Source organism: Pongo pygmaeus, chromosome 20 (genome assembly GCF_028885625.2).
Source record: "Pongo pygmaeus isolate AG05252 chromosome 20, NHGRI_mPonPyg2-v2.0_pri, whole genome shotgun sequence".
Lineage (NCBI taxonomy): Eukaryota > Metazoa > Chordata > Mammalia > Primates > Hominidae > Pongo > Pongo pygmaeus.
Window position 1 is genome coordinate 3,314,850 of NC_072393.2, and position 18,029 is coordinate 3,332,878.

General features: G+C 57.6%; 1 protein-coding gene across 5 annotated transcripts in view; it reads left to right on the forward strand.

Annotated features, from left to right (window-relative positions):
- The window catches only part of NFIC (nuclear factor I C), a 108,816-nt gene that overhangs the window by 79,523 nt on the left and 11,264 nt on the right, over positions 1-18,029 (forward strand). For 2 of the 5 annotated variants that reach the window (XM_054461792.2, XM_054461791.2), the window contains exons 7-10: positions 9,233-9,358; positions 12,733-12,917; positions 14,013-14,166; positions 16,640-16,725. In XM_054461792.2, coding sequence (XP_054317767.1) covers positions 9,233-9,358; positions 12,733-12,917; positions 14,013-14,166; positions 16,640-16,725 — 551 coding nt within the window. The remainder of the gene's footprint in view (positions 1-9,232; positions 9,359-12,732; positions 12,918-14,012; positions 14,167-16,639; positions 16,726-18,029) is intronic. The other 3 variants (XM_054461795.2, XM_054461794.2, XM_054461793.2) reach the window with 2 other exon arrangements.

Genomic DNA, 18,029 nt, shown 5'->3' on the forward strand with positions numbered 1-18,029 from the left:
CAGTGAAGAGAAAACACTGGAAGAATTTTTTTTTTTTTTTTTTTTTAAGTCAGAGTCTTGCTCTGTCGCCCAGGCTGGAGTGCAGTGGTGCAATCTCGGCTCACTGCAAGCTCCGCCTTCCGGGTTCATGCCATTCTCCTGCCTCAGCCTCCTGAGTAGCTGGGACTCCAGGCGCCCGCCACCATGCCTGGCTAATTTTTTGTATTTTTAGTAGAGACGGGGTTTCACCATGTTAGCCAGGATGGTCTCGATTTCCTGACCTCGTGATCCGCCCTCCTCGGCCTCCCAAAGTGCTGGGATTACAGGCGTGAGCCACCGTGCCCAGCCAAACACTGGAAGAATTTTAACACCCGTGGCCCAGGGCTGGACTTTACGTAAAGCACGCAGTTGGGGCGTGAGAGCTGGGTTTATTATTAATTCGCGGCTAAGCTACAACTGGGATGATTTAAGTGGATTTCTCCACAGGGAAGATGATGGGAGGGCAGTCCCAGAAGGGAGAATCGTGGTTTCAGGAGCTGCACTGTGGATGTTTGGGGCCAGATCATCCTCTGGGGCGGGGCTGTCTTGGGCACTGTTGGGTGCTGTGCAGAGTTCGTGGCCTCTACCCATGCCATGTCAGGAGCACCCCCCAGTGGTGACAACCGTAAATGTCCCCAGACCTGGCCAAATGTCTCTTGAGGGCAGAATCTCCCCTATATATAGCCAGTGGCATATGCAAAGGGCCTAAACGGAATGGGGAGAAGGTGCATGACCCCTGGTCTGGGCCACTCTTTTGTTTTTCTTTTTTTTTTTTTTGAGACGGAATCTCTCTCTGTCGCCCAGGCTGGAGTGCAGTGGTGCGATCTCGGCTCACTGCAAGCTCCACCTCCCAGGTTCAAGCGATTCTCGTGCCTCAGCCTCCCGAATAGCTGGGATTACAGGCGCCCGCCACCACGGCCGGCTAATTTTTGTATTTTTAGCAGAGGCGGGTTCTCACCATCTTGGCCAGTCTGGTCTGGAACTCCTGACCTCAGGTGATCCACCCACCTCGGCCTCCCAAAGTGCTGGGATTACAGGCGTGAGCCACTGCACCCAGCCTTTTTTGTTTTGTTTTGTTTTGTTTTGTTTTTCCCAAATAGTGACTTGCTCTGTCACCCAGGATGGAGTGCAGTGGTGCGATCACCGCCCACTGGGCTCAAGCCATCCTCCTTCCTCAGCCTCCCAAGTAGCTGGGACTACAGGCACTTGCCAGCACACCTGGCTATTTTTTGTACTTTTTGTAGAGACAGAGTTCCCTGTGTTGCCCAGGCTGGTCTTAAACTCCTGGGCTCAAGCGATCCTCCTGCCTCCACTTCCCAAATTGTTGGGATGGCAGGTGTGAGCCACCACACCCGGCTGGCCACTTTTTCTCTATGTCCCTTCCCAACATTTTAGTCCCAGACAGCCCTGTGGAGGTGACTGGCAGGCACCTCATTTTGCAGAGGGAAACCCTGAGGCTCAAAGAGGTGACGTCACCTGCTCCAGGTCACCCCAGCGGCAAGCGAGTGCCCAGGGACACAGAACCACTTGGCCGTTCCCAGCGGCCCCACTCAGGGCACGTCGCTCTCTTTGTTTCATAGGGCATCTGTGATGTCCTAAGCCGGGTTATTTCCCCTCCCCGGCAACACTCTGTGAGATCAGGGCTGCCCCTGACCATCAGTTGACAATTGGGGAAACTGAGGCCCAAAGGTCCCACAGCAAGGAAGGAGCAGAGCCCCGAGCTTATGCCCAGTGCTTCCTGGGCCTCTCTCCATCGGCGTGGCCTGCATCAATAAACATTTCACAGCCTCTGAAGTCCCAAGGGGGATGCCTCGGAACAGGCCTGGCTCCTGGGCTGGAGCGGGGTTCTTGAGGTTCCCAGTGGGGCCCAGCTGTAACCTCATTGCTGGACTGAGGCAAGAGCCAGGGGGCCCAAGGGAAGGGCCAGAGGGGCGGGGGGCACGGGGAGGGCTGGAGGGGCTAGGGGCACGGGGAGGGCCAGGTTTATTGTTGCAGCCTGCAAGGCTGTCCCAAGCCGGGTGCCTCCGCAGAGGGAGGACAGAAAACAGGAACCCAGGCAGGCAGGGTCTCTCCCGAAGGTGCCCTTGGCCCCTGGCCACCACCCTGGGATGCTCCTCCTCCTCCTCTGCATCCTCCCCCGCCTCCTCCTCCTCCCCCTCCCTCTCCCCGCCCTGTCCAGCTTCCTGTCTAGACAGCCCCCAATTAGCCGCTCATTAAGGGGGTTAAGCTGATTAGAGCAGCTCTCCCTTCCTCGGGCGGCCTTGGGGCCTTTTCTCCCGGGCAGTGCTCAGCCAGTCCCCCACCCTGAGGCTCACAGAGGTCTGGGGGGATCATGCCAGCCCCATGCTAGGCAAGACCCCCACACCACGCCTCCAGGCCCCACATTCCAGCCTCTAGGCTTTGCCCGCTTGGGGCCTGGGCCAGGAGTGCCCTTTCTCCTGGCCACCTCCTCCCGAGGCCTCCCTGCTTACCCGGCTGCGTGGGGTGGAGGGAAGGTGCCTTCGAGCAGCCTCCACTGTGCTTTGTTTTTACTGCTTGCGTAGCTTCCCCTTGAAGGCGACACAGGTCCCGTCCACAGGCGGTTATTACACAGGGCGGGGCAGGCAGCCCCCATCCATTCCTCTCCTCTGTCACCCCGGGCTTCCCCCATCCCTTTTTTTTTTTTTTTGAGTCAGAGTCTCGCTCTGTTGCCCAGGCTGGAGTGCAGTGGCATGATCTCGGCTCACTGCAGCCTCTGCCTTCCAGATTGAAGCAATTCTTCTGCCTCAGCCTCGCAAATAGCTGGGACTGGGACTACAGGCGCCCGCCACCACGCCCAGCTAATTTGTGTATTTTTAGTAGAGATGGAGTTTCACCATGTTGGCCAGGCTGGTCTCGAACTCCTGACCTCAAGTGATCCTCCCGCCTCAGCCTCCCACAGTGCTAGGATGACAGGTGTGAGCCACCGAGCCCGGCCCGCCCATCCCTTTTTTTAACCCCAGGGTGGAGGCTAGTGCAGTGTGGCCTGGGGAGGGACAGAGTTGGGTTCCAACTCCACCTCCACCCCTCCTTGGCTCTATGGCCTTAGGTGAGTGACTTCCCCCATCAGGCCTCAGCCTCCACATCTGTGAAATGGGCGCAGCTCCTGTAAGCTCTGCACGGGGCAGCTGTGAGGACCACATTAAGAGAGGAGGCTAGTGCCTTCACAGAAGGTCCTCACCCAGGGCGATGCTGCCCCACCCCCAGGGACACTGGCCGGTGTCTAGGGACATCTGTGGTTGTCACAGCTGGGGGTGCTCTTGACATGGAGTGGGTCGAGGCCAGGGACGCTGCTCAGCACCCTGCAGTGCCCAGGACAGCCCCTCCCCAGAGAACGAGCCAGCTCCCATGTCTACAGTGCTGAGGCTGAGAAACGTGTATTAATTATGTGGAAAAAAACTCAGGCTGGGCATGGTGGCTCACACCTGTAATCCCAGCACTTTGGGAGGCCAAGGCTGGAGGATCACTTGAGCCTAGGAGTTTGATAACATAGGGAAACCCTGTCTCTACAAAAAAATACCAAATTAGCTGCACGTGGTGGCGTGTGCCTGTGGTCCTAGCTACTCGAGAGGCTGAGGTTGGGAGGATCGCTTGAACCCAGGAAGTCAAGGCTGCAGTAAGCTATGATTGCACCACTGCACTCCAGCCTGGGCAACAGAGTGAGACCCTATCTCAAAAAAAAAAAAGAAAAATAAAAAAGTCTGCCCCCTGCTCACACCAGAATAAACTCCCAGTGTGGCAGACGATGTGTAAACCAGGGGGACCCCCAGCTCCTGGGACTCACCTCCTCTCTCCCTCTCCACTCAGGGTGTGGATTTCAATGTGTGCAGCCTCCTGGGACCTCAGCAGGCAGAGGATCATGGGACGCAGAGTCTCTTGGGGGTCTGTGGAATCCTCTAAGACAGGGGGTTTTACCTAGGGGTGATCCTGCCCCCAGAAGACACCGGGTGACATCTGGGGACATGTGTGGTTGTCACGACTACAGGGTGGTCCTGGCATGGAGTGGGTCCAGGGACACCACTCAGCACCCTGCAGTGCTCAGGATGGCCGCACCCTAGAGAATGATCCGGTCCCAAATGTCCACAGGGCCCAGAGGAGACCTTGGTGCACTGTCAATGCCCAGTGGTTACTGCTGTCCTCATCAGATTCATGCCCTGCATCGGGGCCTCTGTCCACTCCACACACTCTGTGTAGGGCCCCTCCTGACCCTGGACCCTAGAGACCCAGCAAGAGTGGGCCTTGGCCCCCTGGGGAAGCTGGCATTTCAGTGGGAGATGGGCTTGTTTGTTGAGCAAACAAATGGCTGCTCCGACGGGGTGATGAGGGCCTTTTGTCAAATACAGAGAGGATGTCAGATGGGCGTGTGTGACAAATGGCTGCTCCGACGGGGTGATGAGGGCCTTTTGTCAAATAGAGGAGGTCAGATGGGCGTGTGTGACAAATGGCTGTTCCGACGGGGTGATGAGGGCCTTTTGTCAAATACAGAGAGGAGGTCAGATGGGTGTGTGTATTAAACAGACGGGAAGAAGCTCTGATGGGGGAGCCCTCGGGCCTGCATCCTCCTTACAGTCAATATTCTCAGACGGGGCATTCAGGATGTGGGGAGGGGCATATGGATGTGTTCCCTGAGAAGAAGGATGGCGACTGAGATGGGCAGGGGACGCACTTGCCCGCTGGCTGAACAGGGAGGTCCCACAGGGGTCCCAGGCATGCCTGCTGAACAGACAGAGGGTGCTTAGAGGCGGGGTGCAGAGTCAGTGTCTGCAGAGCCTGCCGGGAGCATGCCGGCTTATTCTTTCTCGCAGTGCCTGGGCTGTGCTCCCCCCTCCTTCCTGCCCTGCCCTGGCTCCCGCTGGCCCCATCTCGGGAAGCTCTAGCGGTGTCTGCAGGGATGTGGCGGCCGGGGGTGGAGTCTGAGCCAGACTATTTCCATCCAGGACAAGCTGTTCTAGGAAATCCTCCTAAGTGAGCGTCTGACAACCCTAACCTCGTTCCCGCCGTGGCCCCGTCAGCCCCTGCACACGCTCACACACACACGCTTGCACACACACATGCATGCATGCTTGCAGACGTGTACATGTGCGTGCATGCACACATACATAGACATGAACACGCATGCGCGGGCATACACATCCATGCATACATTCACGTGCACACACGTGTGCGCATTCACACACATAGACACGTGCACAGATATGAACATGCATGTGCAGGCATGCACACGTGCACATATGCTCACATGCGCACACAAACATGCACACACACGCAGCTATGCATATGCATGCAGGCATACACGCATACATGCACGCACACACGTGCACAGGCACACACATGCACACACACGTGCCGACAAGAGCAGCCTGGCCTCCCCGGCTCCAGGCCACCCTCATTCCTGCCACATCCTCCTGCCCTGGAAAAGCCTGGGCCTGGCTGCTGGGGCCCAGCTTGGTCACAGACTTCATGGCATCCCACTGGGCAGTGGGGCCTCTCTGGGTGGCTCAGCCTCGATGTCCGAGGCCTCAGGAGTGTCCCCCGTGAGTGTTCACAGGCTGGGCATGAGTGGAGGTGTCATCCTTCCTGCTCCCCGTGTGGGTGTCCTGGGTGCCAGCCTCCTCCAGAGCCAGGTGTTCCCAGGTCCCCGGGAACTGCTGACCTGCTTCTGGGGTGTGTCCCGGTGACACCTTCACTCCTCACAGCATGGTGTGTGCAGGGCCGTGGGGACAGCTGGTTCCATAACCACAAAAGCAGATGAAGAGCTGCATGTCCCCCCACAGCTGGGTCCTGGATCTGGGCTCCCCCTGGGCTGCAGCCGTCAGAGAGGATGGAAGTTCCCTGAGTGGTAACCCCATTCGGGGAAGGATGCAGCGATGCTGGGAGGATGGAGGAGGTGGGGACAGGGCTGGGGAGGGGCTGTGCCACACATCCTCACTGTTTCTCATCAGGGCATCACCCAGGGACAGCAGGTCACATCTGGGGACATCCATGGTCGTCCCCACTGAGGGGCGCTCCTGGCACGGAGTGGGTGGAGGCCCGGGATGCTGCTCAGCGCCCTGCAGTGCCCAGGACAGCTCCCTACAGAGGCCGATCTGGCCCCCACATCACAGTGTTGAGACTGAGAAATCCTGTGTGAATTATTTGGAAAATATTGAGTTACATCACTGCTCACACCAGACACCAGGAGAAGCTCCTGACAGGGCAGATGGTAGAAACCAGAGGGACCGCAGCTCCTGGCATTCCCCTCCTCTCTCCCTCCTCACTCCATGTGGATTTCAGTGCGTGCAGCCTCCTGGGACCTCAGCAGGGCAGAGGATCATGGGACGTAGTCTCGTGGAGGGTCCATGGGATCCCCCAACCCAGAAGGTCTCACCCACAGGTGATTCTTCCCCAGGGTACTTTTGGTGATGTCTGGGGACATCTGTGGTTGTTACAACTGGGGGGTGCTCCTGGCATGAAGTGTGGTGGCCAGGGATGCTGCTCAGTACCCTGCAGTGCCCAGAAGGGCCCCACCCCAGAGAACGATCCGGCCCCAGTGTCCACAGTGCCCATCTGAGAGACCCTGGAGGTAAGGAACTCCAAGGGCCAGGTCGAAGGGAAGCTAAACTCATCACCCTGTTTGGATGGTCTCAGTAGATATGTTTTACCTTAAAAGAAATGTAAAAATCCTTTCTAAAAATGTGGCTGTCTGGGGCATGCCTCCCTGAGATTCCATTTCCAGGGATATGGTAGGGCCCAGGACACTGCATTTCTCAGGCAAGATGTGATCCTTAGCCCTCACTTGAAAAAGCTTCCCTGGGGCCAGGCACTGTGTCTCACGCCTGTAATTCCAGCACTTTGAGAGAATAAGGCAAGAGGATCCCTTGAGCCCGGGAGTTTGAGACCAGCCTGGGCAACATAGCAAGACCCCATCTCTAAAACGAAAAATTGCCTGGACATGATGGTGCATGCCTGTGGTCCCACCTACCTGGGAGGCTGAGGTGGGAGGATCACTTAAGCCCAGGAGGTTGAGGCTGCAGTGAGCCATGATTGTGCCTCTGCACTCTAGCCTGCGTGACAAATAAATTGGCCGGGCGCAGTGGCTCACGCCTATAATCCCAGCACTTTGGGAGGCCAAGGTGGGCGGATCACCTGAGGCCAGGAGTTTGAGGCCTGGCCAACATGGTGAAACACTATCTCTACTAAAAATACAAAAATGACCCGGGTGTGGTGGTGGGCGCCTGTAATCCCAGCTACTCGGGAGGCTGAGGCAGGAGAATCGCTTGAACCTGGGAGGTGGAGGTTGCAGTGAGCCGAGATCACGCCACTGCACTCCAGCCAGGGTGACAGAGGGAGACTCTATCTCAAAAAAAAAAAAAAAAAAAGACGCAGCCCCAGAAGGCCAGGCATTTCGGCTCCAGAGCTGGGACTCCACCCCAGTCTCCTGGAAATACCCAAAATGGCCCTCTTTGGGGCTCTGTGTTCCCACTTCATTTTGAAGACAGGGTGAAAGTGTCAAGGGGCACCCTGTCATCTCCCCACTCACCCCAAATAGCAGCAGCAGCAGCGGCTCCTGCAGTAACTAACATTCTTTGAGCTGGGTGGCTGACGTTCCCTCGGAAAGCAGGGCTGAAGGCATCCTCAGAAAATGCCCCGATGCCCAGGGATCTGGGACGGCCGTGGGCTTCACCTGCACAGGCACCCCTGGCCCAATCCTCACAGCCACCACTCCCACACTGCTTCCAGTGGAAATTCCAGAGCTTTACAGAATCCCCTGTTTTATGAAAAGGGGTGGACGTGGCAGCTCACCCCAGGTCGCACAGCCCCATGGCCAGCCAGGGTTTGAACCCTGGACCACCTACTTCCCCCACACCCAGGGGCTTTCCATGGGGGTGCCTGGAGGGGGAGGGAAGCTGATGTTTGGTGGGTGAGCCTCCCTGAGTCCATCCATCAGTTTTTTGTTTGTTTACTTGCTTGTTTGTTTTTGAGACAGAGTTTCGCAGTTTCATTCTTGTCGCCTGGGCTGGAGTGCAATGGCGTGATCTCGGCCCACTGCAACCTCTGCCTCCTGGGTTCAAGCGATTCTCCTGCCTCAGCCTCCCGAGTAGCTGGGATTACAGGTGCCCACCACCACACCCGGCTAATTTTTGTATTTTTAGTAGAGACAGGGTTTTGCCATGTTGACCAGGCTGGTCTCAAACTCCTCACCTCAGGTGATACACTTGCCTCAGCCTCCCAAAGTGCTGGGATTACAGGCGCGAGCCCCTGCACCCGACTATCCATCTGTTTTTTGTGTTTGAGATGGAGTCTCGCTCTGTAGCCCTGGCTGGAGTGTAGTGGTGTGATCTCGGCTCACTGCAACCTCTGCCTCCCAGGTTCAAGCAATTCTCCTGCCTCAGCCTCCCAAGTAGCTGGGATTACAGGCACCCGCCACCACACCCACCTACTTTTTGTATTTTTAGTGGAGACAGGGTTTCACCGTGTTGGCCAGGCTGGTCTTGAACTCCTGGCCTCAAGTGATCTGCCCACCTCAGCCTCCCAAAGCACTGGTATTACAGACGTGAGCCACCGTGCCCGGCCTCCATCTGTTTCTTCATTCGTTGATTCACTGAGGAAGGTGTGAGGGGCTGAGCTGCTGAGTTGGGGGCTGTCGGGGCTTTTGTCCCAGGCAGCCTGGGAGGTAGTGAGGCCCCTGTCTGCAGAGGAATGCCAGCAAGTCACTGCAGAGGGTGGATGCACCTCATTTCAGCCCCAGGGAGGCTCCGTTCCTTCCTCCCGCGTGGATGAGGGAAGGCAGAGCTGAGCTGGGGCTTGTCTGTGCGCCCTTAGCCAGTCAGGGTCTAATTGGGCTTCGGATCTGAATGTCTCTGCCCTCCCTGCCGCCTTCTCTAGGACTCGGGTGACTCCTAGGTGATGGGGCAGCCCTGAGCCTTCCCCATTTCTCTGGAAGGAGAGTAGGCGAGGGCCGGGAGTGAGGCCCAGGGGCACGTGTTGATACCCAGCTCTCCATCCCCTGGCTGTGCTGCCCTGGCCAGCCCCTTTGCTCTGAGCCTCCGTTTACTCCTCTGCGTAATGGGCTCACAGCCTCTCCCCCTCAGGATTCTGGGAGAAGAGGAGGCGGGGTGATGAGGCTTCCTATCCCTTCAGAGGCTGGCTTTGGGGAAGGTCCAGGGCTCCTGGGGTGTGACCAGCTTATGACTCTCTCGTCCCATCCCCTCCACAGGCATCTCGTCCCCGGTGAAGAAGACAGAGATGGACAAGTCACCATTCAACAGCCCGTCCCCCCAGGACTCTCCCCGCCTCTCCAGCTTCACCCAGCACCACCGGCCTGTCATCGCCGTGCACAGCGGTAAGCGCCACAGGCCCCTGGTGGGGAGGGGCGGCGAGCCCTCTGATCAGGCCTCTCAGCCAGGGAAATCCCACTGGATGTCTGACCATGAGTCCTATTGCTGTAGCCTGCTAGGTGGGCAAAAAACTATAGAGGTGCCATAGTGGAGAGCGCCCAGGGCCTTGTTCCAGCCCGGCTGAGAGGTTGGACTCAGTCCCTTGGGGCCTCAGTTTCCCCCCTGTATAACAAAAGGCTGCAACCTAACTTCACCTCACTTCCCTCACCCCCGTCTCAATCTAATCCGTGCATTCCAACCCCAGGCACTGATGGACAGGCAGGATCAGAAGCTGCCAATGAGGCCAGGCACAGTGGCTCACGCCTGTAATCCCAGCGCTTTGGGAGGCTGAGGCGGGTGGATCATCTGAGGTCAGGAGTTTGAGACCAGCCTGGCCAACATGGTGAAACCCTATCTCTACTAAAAATACAAAAATTAACCAGGCGTGGTGGCATGCACCTGTAGTCCCAGCTACTGGGGAGGCTGAGGCAGGAGAATTGCGTGAACCCGGGAGGCAGAAGTTGCAGTGAGCAGAGATCGCACCACTGCACTCCAGCCTGGGCAACAGAGTAAGATTCCATCTCAAAAAAAAAGGCTAGGCTCGGTGGCTCATGCCTGTAATTCCAGCACTTTGAGAGGCCGAGGCAGGTGGATCACAAGGTCAGGAGTTCAAGACCAGCCTGGCCAACATGGTGAAACTCCTTGTCTACTAAAAATACAAAAATTAGCCGAGTGTGGTGGCATGCGCCTGTAGTCCCAGCTACTTGGGAGGCTGAGGCAGGAGAATCGCTTGAACCCAGGAGGCAGAGGTTGCAGTGAGCTGAGTTCACGCCATTGCACTCCAGCCTGGGTGACAGAGCAAGACCCTGTCTCAAAAAAAAAAAAAAAAAAAAAAAGGCCAAGTGCAGTGGCTCACGCCTGTAATCCCAGCACTTTGGGAGTTCAAGGCGGGCGGATTACGAGGTCAGGAGATCGAGACCACCCTGGCTAACACGGTGAAACCCCGTCTCTACTAAAAATACAAAAAATTAGCCGGGCGTGGTGGCGGGCGCCTGTAGTTCCAGCTACTTGGGAGGCTGAGGCAGGAGAATGGCGTGAACCCGGGAGGCTGAGCTTGCAGTGAGCCAAAATCGTGCCAGTGCACTCCAGCCTAGGCGACAGAGCGAGACTCCATCTCAAAAAAAAAAGAGAGAGAGAGAGACATCTCCACCTCAGCCAGGCACAGTGGTTCACACCTGTAATCCCAGCACTTTGGGAGGCTGAGGCGGGTGGATTCACCTGAGGTCAGGAGTTCAAGACCAGCCTGGACAACATGGTGAAACCTCGTTTCTACTAAAATACAAAAATTACCTCGGTGTGGTGATGCGTGCCTGTGATCGCAGCTACTCAGGAGGCTGAGGCACAAGAATTTCTTGAACCTGGGAGGCGGAGGCTGCAGTGAGCCGAGATTGTGCCATTGCACTCCAGCCTGGGCAACAGAGCAAGACTCCATCTCAAAAAAAAAACAAAACCAAACAAAAAATCACCTCCCGTGGTTGCCATTGGGATTAAGGGGGGTGAATTGTAGGAAGCCTCAAATATTGCTTACCACCCCATGTTCCAGTGATAAAATATTCAGTTCTTTACACAGTCATGCACACAGAGAGGCAGACCCAAATCAAAGCAGCCATTTGGGCCAGGGGTCAGCAAACACTGGCCCACTGGTTGCCTGTTCTTACAAATAAAGTTTTATTGGCACACAGCCACGACCACGTCTTTGTATATGTCCCGTGGCAGCTCCCACCCTGTCTTGGCAGGGCTGAGTAATTACAGCAGAGACCACGTGGCCAAAAGCCAAAAATATTTACTATCTGGCCAGAGGCTGGGGAGACGGGGGAGTGACTGCTATAAATAGTGAAAATACTAAAAATCACTGAACTGTTTAGAAAGAGGAAAAGGCAGGCAGCACAGTAGAGTATGACTCAGCCACGAAAACGCACGAGGCTCCGACGCAGGCCACCTTGAGGATGCCATGCTCAGTAAGAGAAGCCAGACAAAAAGGCCACACAGCATGTGATCTCATTTGTATGAAATGTCCAGGACAGGCCCATCCACAGAGGCAGGAAGGGGATGTATGGGTGCTGGGGCTGGGGGAGGAGGTGAAGAGTGACGGCTGATGGAGATGGGATTTCTTTATGTGCTAGAATTAGGCTGGGCACAGTGGCTCATGCCTGCAATCCCAGCACTTTGGGAGGCTGAGGTGGGTGGATTGCTTGAGTCCAGGAGTTTGAGACCAGCCTGGCCAACATGATAAAACCTCATCTCTACTAAAAATACAAAAAATTAGCCAGGCGTGGTGGCACACGCTGGCAGTCCCTGCTACTCGGGAGGCTGAGGCAGGAGGATCACCTGAGGTCAGGAGGTCGAGGCTGCAGTGAGCCATGATCATGCCCCTGCACTCCAGCCTGCGTGACAAAGCGAGATTCTATCTCTTAAAAAAAAAAAAAAAAAAAAAAAAGATCACTATTCAGCCATTTGCAGAAAGAGCTTGCCAACCCTAGGTTTATAGTGTAGACCGTGGGGCCAGATGGGCTGGGTTCAAATTCCGGGTCTGCCACCTGATGCCGTGTGGCCCCAGGCAGGTGACACATCCCCTGAAAGCCACCCTGTCATCCTCTGTTAAAAAAAAAAAAAAAAAAAAAAAAAAAGACAAGGCCAGGTGCAGTGGCTCACGCCTGTAATCCCAGCACTTTGGGAGGCCAAAGTGGGTGGATCACCTGAGGTCAGGAGTTCGAGACCAGCCTGGCCAACATGGTGAAACCCCATCTCTACTAAAAATACAAAAGTTAGCCGGGCGTGGTGGTGTGCACTTGTAATCCCAGCTACTCGGGAGGCTGAGGCAGAATTGCTTGAACCCAGGAGGTGGAGGTTGCAGTGAGCTGAGGTCATACCACTGCACTCCAGCCTGGGTGACAGAGGGAGACTGTCTCAAAAAAAAAAAAAAAAAAGGCCGGGCTCAGTGGGTTACACCTGTAATCCCCGCACTTTGGGAGGCCGAGGAGGGAGAATCGCTTGAGCCCAGGAGTTCGAGACCTGCCTAGGCAACATAGCAAGACCCCCACCTCTACAAAACTAAAAAAATAAAACACGAGGATAATATCACAGCCCCAGTGGGGTTGCCTTGGGAGTCGGGGAATTTGGGTGTAAATGTGGTCAGTGCTGCTGGGTTTTTTTGGTGGTTATTATTACTAAACGCATTGAGATACAGGCAGGAATCATACCCACAGACACACAGTCACACGGTCACAGAGCAGACCGGCTGGAGCCCCCAAGTAACCCCCGCTTCCCACTGTCTCCGCAGGGATTGCCCGGAGCCCACACCCGTCCTCCGCTCTGCATTTCCCTACGACGTCCATCCTACCCCAGACGGCCTCCACCTACTTCCCCCACACGGCCATCCGCTACCCACCTCATCTCAACCCCCAGGACCCGCTCAAAGATCTTGTCTCACTGGCCTGCGACCCAGCCAGCCAGCAACCTGGACCGGTGAGTTGGGCAGGGCGCGTTCGGGCCTCTCCTGGCGGCTCCAGGTGACCTCCCAGGGGCCACGTGCTCACCTGAAGGCACAACCTCTGCTTAAAAGGGTCTTGAGGACTCGGCTCTGAAGTCCCCTCCTCTGTCGTGCTGGGAGGCAGCTGGATTGGGTCAGAATTGAGATGCTTTCGGATGTCAGGGTTTCAGACACATCATGTTGCACCCTGTGGGGTCTGGGTAGCACCCGTAGGTCCCAGCAACTGCGTGAGTCATACTCATGTTAACACAAGGCAGGGAGGGACTGGGCATAGCGGCTCACGCCTGTGATCCCAGCGCTTTAGGAGGCCAAGGCGGGAGGATTGCATAAGCCCAGAGTTCAAGACCAACCTGGGCAGCATAGCGTGACCCAGTTTCTACAAAAAAAGTACTTCAAAATGAGCCAGGCATGGTGGTGGGCGCCTGTAGTCCCAGCTACTCAGGAGGCTGAGGTGGGAGGATCGCTTAAACCTGGGAGGTCGAGGCTGCTGTGAGCTGTGATTGTGCCATTGCACCCCAGCCTGGGTGACAGAGCGAGACCCTGTCTCAAAAAGAAAAAAAGGTTGGGGGGCGAGGGGCAGGAAGAAATTGATTACAAAAAAACCACCAAACTCAGTTCGAGCAAGACAGCGTTTGCCAGACTCCACAGGAAGCTTTGGATGTTCAGAGCTTTTCGGACTTTGGAACCACGGGCCAGACCGTGGATGATGGTGGATGATGGCGTGCTCGCAGTGAATTAGGAAAAATGCAGAGAACCTGCTGTTAGGAGGCGGTGGCACTGTTTGGAAGGAAATCAGTCAAGTTGGCGTGCAGGGGGTTTACAGAGGAGATGCAGTGAGTGTGGCCCCAGTAGTGCCAGGCTTTGAGTGACACCAGCAAGCGGGCATCCCCAGGCCCCTCCACCTCCGGCCGTCCTCAGACCCACCAAACCCGCCATGGTCACACCCGCGCCCTGGCCCCCCAGCCTGCCACCCCGCCTGGGCCGTGCACAGAGCCGGGGGCGGCCGGCGCCAGCAGCCCGAGGTAGAGGGGGAGCCCACCCCTTAACCACATGTCTCTCTGTTCCCCCAGTTAAATGGAAGTGGTCAGCTCAAAATGCCCAGCCACTGCCTTTCTGCTCAGATGCTGGCACCTCCGCCCCCGGGGCTGCCACGGCTGGCGCTCCCCCCTGCCACCAAACCCGCCACCACCTCCGAGGGAGGAGCCACGTCGCCGACCTCGCCTTGTAAGCACGCGGGAAGCGGTGCCCTGGTGGGGCGGATGTCCGCAGGGGAGCCTGTCCCCTCCCCAGCTCCACTGCCAGGTCAGAGGTCAGGCCCGACCCTGCGGGGCCTGGCGAGTTTGGTGGGTCTCCGGAAAACAGCCCAGGGGCCACGTGGTTGGGCCCATGTAGGGCTGAGGCAGCCTTAGGGGCTGGCCGGACCAAGCCACGGGCCAGGGTGAGAGTCCAGGGTCTGTCCCCTTTGCCGAGTCACCTGGGGGACCTCGGTGCCCGTCGTGGGCCATCAAAAACCCTCCCTGGTGTGTCAAGCAGCTGACAGTGGACACGGATCTCACAGTGGCGGCCCGAGGGCCAGGCTCGACCCCCAGACTGTTCTTTTGTTTGTGGAAAAGGAGAATCGGTTGTTATCATTTTAAAATCAGGACGTTTTACATAAACATTTCCAGAGTTCTGGCTTCTTGGGGGAGAAAGGAGCTACACCAGGCCCAGTTCCTTTGGGTGACCTGGGCTGGACCACACCTTTAGATGGGACTCTCTTCGCATGTCCACCTGACCCGGAAGCCCCTGGGTTGGCAGCTGCTGCACCTTCTAGACTTTTCCGCTCTCTGGATGTGGTTCTGGGTGGCCGCTGGACGGCCCCTCGGTCCTAGCATCCCTGTCCTGAGGTCCACCCCGTTCGTCCGCAGTGGCTGTACCCCCAGACTCTCCCCACGACGCCCATGCAGGCGTGGGCGGGTCACACACCTTCACAGGGCGCCAGACGTCTCTGAACCCAGAGGCCTCTCCCCATGGACTGCATCTGCCCCTCACCCCGCTTTTTGAGCATCTCTGTCCCTCACTCTCCAAATGAGACCCCGCACCCCACCCAAGCAGTTGGTGGCCGCGGTTCCTTCTAGGTGCCCTCAGCTCCTCTTCTCCCTGCCCCGGCGTTCCTCCCCCCATCCCCACTGCGTGCCAGAACCTGGGCTGCCTGCCCATAAAAACAGGCTTCTGATCACTGGCCGGAGGAGATCAGCCCCAAATCCACCCTGGGCTGGAATCCCGCCTCTGCAGCTCTCTCGCTGTGTGACCTCAGGCAGGTGTCTTCCCCTCTCTGAGCCTCAGTTTTCTCAGCTGCAAAATGGGTTCGCCTTGGTGCCCAATTCACAGGGCAGTGGGGGACAAGCCGGTGACCTGGGTCAGGGAGGCAGAGAGGACATTCCGTGTGGCGCCTGACGCTGTGTGGTGTCAGGTGGCTGTGGTCATTCTTGCCAGCTGTCCCTGCCTGCTCATCTGTGAAATGGGAGCATTGACTGCATAGGATCCAGTCAGGGCTCAGTGGGATCATGCCCAGAACCTGGTATACAGTAGACACTTAATAAATGTAGGATACTGCATAGGATCAGCTCAGGGCTCGGTGGGATTATGCCCAGAGCCTGGCATACAGTAGACACTTAATAAATGCAGGATACTGCATAGGATCCACTCAGGGCTCGGTGGGATTACGCCCAGAGCCTGGCATACAGTAGACACTTAATAAATGCAGGATACTGTGTAGGATCCATTCAGGGCTCGGTGGGATTACGCCCAGAGCCTGGCATACAGTAGACACTTAATAAATGCAGGATACTGTGTAGGATCCACTCAGGGCTCGGTGGGATTATGCCCAGAGCCTGGTATACAGTAGACACTTAATAGATGCAGGATGCTGCTTAGTATCCACTCGGCTCAATGGGATTATGCCCAGTGCCTGGCATACAGTAGACACTTAATAAATGCAGGATAGGCATGGATTCCACCCCACTTTCCCTGCACCGGGGCTCTTAACTGCAAATCTACCCCTACTTCTCCCCATAAGCCTCGCTGCCTCCAGCTCCCCCCAACCCCAGCCAGGACAACTTGGGGACCACGGCTGTTGCAGCTTCCTCTCCCCCTACCTGGGTCCCGGCCTGTCTGAGGCCCCCATCCCTGCTGTAGCACGAGGCCGTGAGTTACTCACACGCCGACAAAATATAATTGCTGAGACTGAAATATAAATATGCACATCTGTATGTATGCACACACCCAGCCCTCCCTCTGCCCTCTCTGGGAGGAAGATTAATAAATAAAATACCCTCAATAATTCATGCACCCCGCGCGGAGGCAGCCCTCAGTGGCAGGACCGGGCGGGCACTGCACACGCTGAATAATTCATGGGCGGTTTTGTGAATTACAGAGCCATCCTGCCTTCCCTCTCAGCAGACACCCAGCTCACATGGGCGATCTCAGCCATGACCCCCGGGCCCCTCGAGTCAGGATCCCCGCCTCCCAAGGACCTTGGGCCTTTCAGGGGGGCCCGGTTCAACCGGGGGAGGGCGGCAGGCTCGGAGGCCCCAGGCACTGGGTGCAGAGGCCCGGCTGTGTGACGCCTGGCGGTGGCCACCCTCTCTGGGGCCAGGGCCGCCCCGGCTCCCGCAACCCCTCGCTAATGGGCTCTCGGTCTCTCTCCTCCCTGCAGCCTACTCTCCGCCCGACACGTCCCCTGCAAACCGTTCCTTTGTGGGATTAGGACCAAGGGATCCTGCGGGCATTTATCAGGCACAGGTAGGGGCCGAGAGGCCGGCTGGTGGGGCGGGAGGGGCAGGGCAGAGGGGCTGGCCCGGGGGGCTCAGGGCGAAGAGGGCCTGCTGGGTCCCACGCCACACCCCTGGCACTGGGGCGCCAGCCTCCCACACCCCACCTGGGCCTCGAGCCCCCACCTGGCTTCTCCCTGAGGCCAAATTTCCCTCCACCTTGGTCCTGGGGGGATGGGGTGTGGCCCCAGACTCAGCCTGTGGGGTCCCCCAGGGGCATCTCTGGAGACCATCGTGGTAGAGCTATGGGACCAGTGTCATTACCACCTGCTTCCCATGGTATAGATGGGAAAACTGAGGCCCAGAGAGACAAGGGGGTCTGCCCAGGGTCACACAGTACATCAAGCTCCCCCCCAGCCTCCATCCCCCATCCATGCCGAGGCCTAGAGGGACCACGGGGTGGCTGGGGGAAACCGAGGCAGCCCATGGCGGGGCATGGGGCCTCCCAGGACAGCATCCAAGCCCCCATCCCAGGCTTCAGCCCACATTAAAGCCAGTATGAGGGGTCGGGGCGGAGAGGCTTTGCTAGCAGGAGAGACAGGATGGGGCAGGGGCCGGCGTTCATGTTCACGTTGATGTTCGTAGTCACATTCATGTTCAGACGGCTGCAGCTGAGTGAGCATGGCCGGGGTCCCACCGCCCCTAGAAGGCAGGCAGGCAGGTGGGCGGTTGACAGGAGGCTCAGAGAGGGGAAGTGAATTTCCTGAGGCTGCACAGTAGTCTAGGGAGTGGGGGTGTGGGAGGGCAGCCTTAGCCCCAGGCCCAGGTGTCCCACCCCGCACCCCCATAAGGGGCTCTGTGTAGGCCAGGAGTGTGTGAGCGTGTCTGCGGGTTATGGGTAAGCGGCTGGACCTTTGAGCCTCCGCTCTCTCCCCGGTTTGTGTTGGGGAGAGGGTTGGAGGATGTAGGAGCAGCTGCCACAGGCCCGGGAGGTCCAGACGCAGAGAGAAACGAGCTCTGGACTACCCGGCGGCCACAGAACTGCAGAGCGTGGAGATGTGTGGGGTCCCCAGGGGCCGTGTTCAAATCTTCTGGCCACTGAGGGAGGTTTCCTGCTGCAGAGCCCACGGGCAAGGGTCACAGGGCCTCCCCGGGACCCTGCGGGGCTGTCCAGGCTGAGCGGACGGGGGCGGGGGAGGGGACATGGCATTCCCCCTCCCTCCCTGTGCTGGGTGCCCAGGACACCTGTAGGAGGCCCCTCCCTCTCCTCCCAGGCTCCACAAAACCAGCCGGAGGAGGAAGCAGGGATTGAGGCTGCTTCTCCTCAGTTCAGAG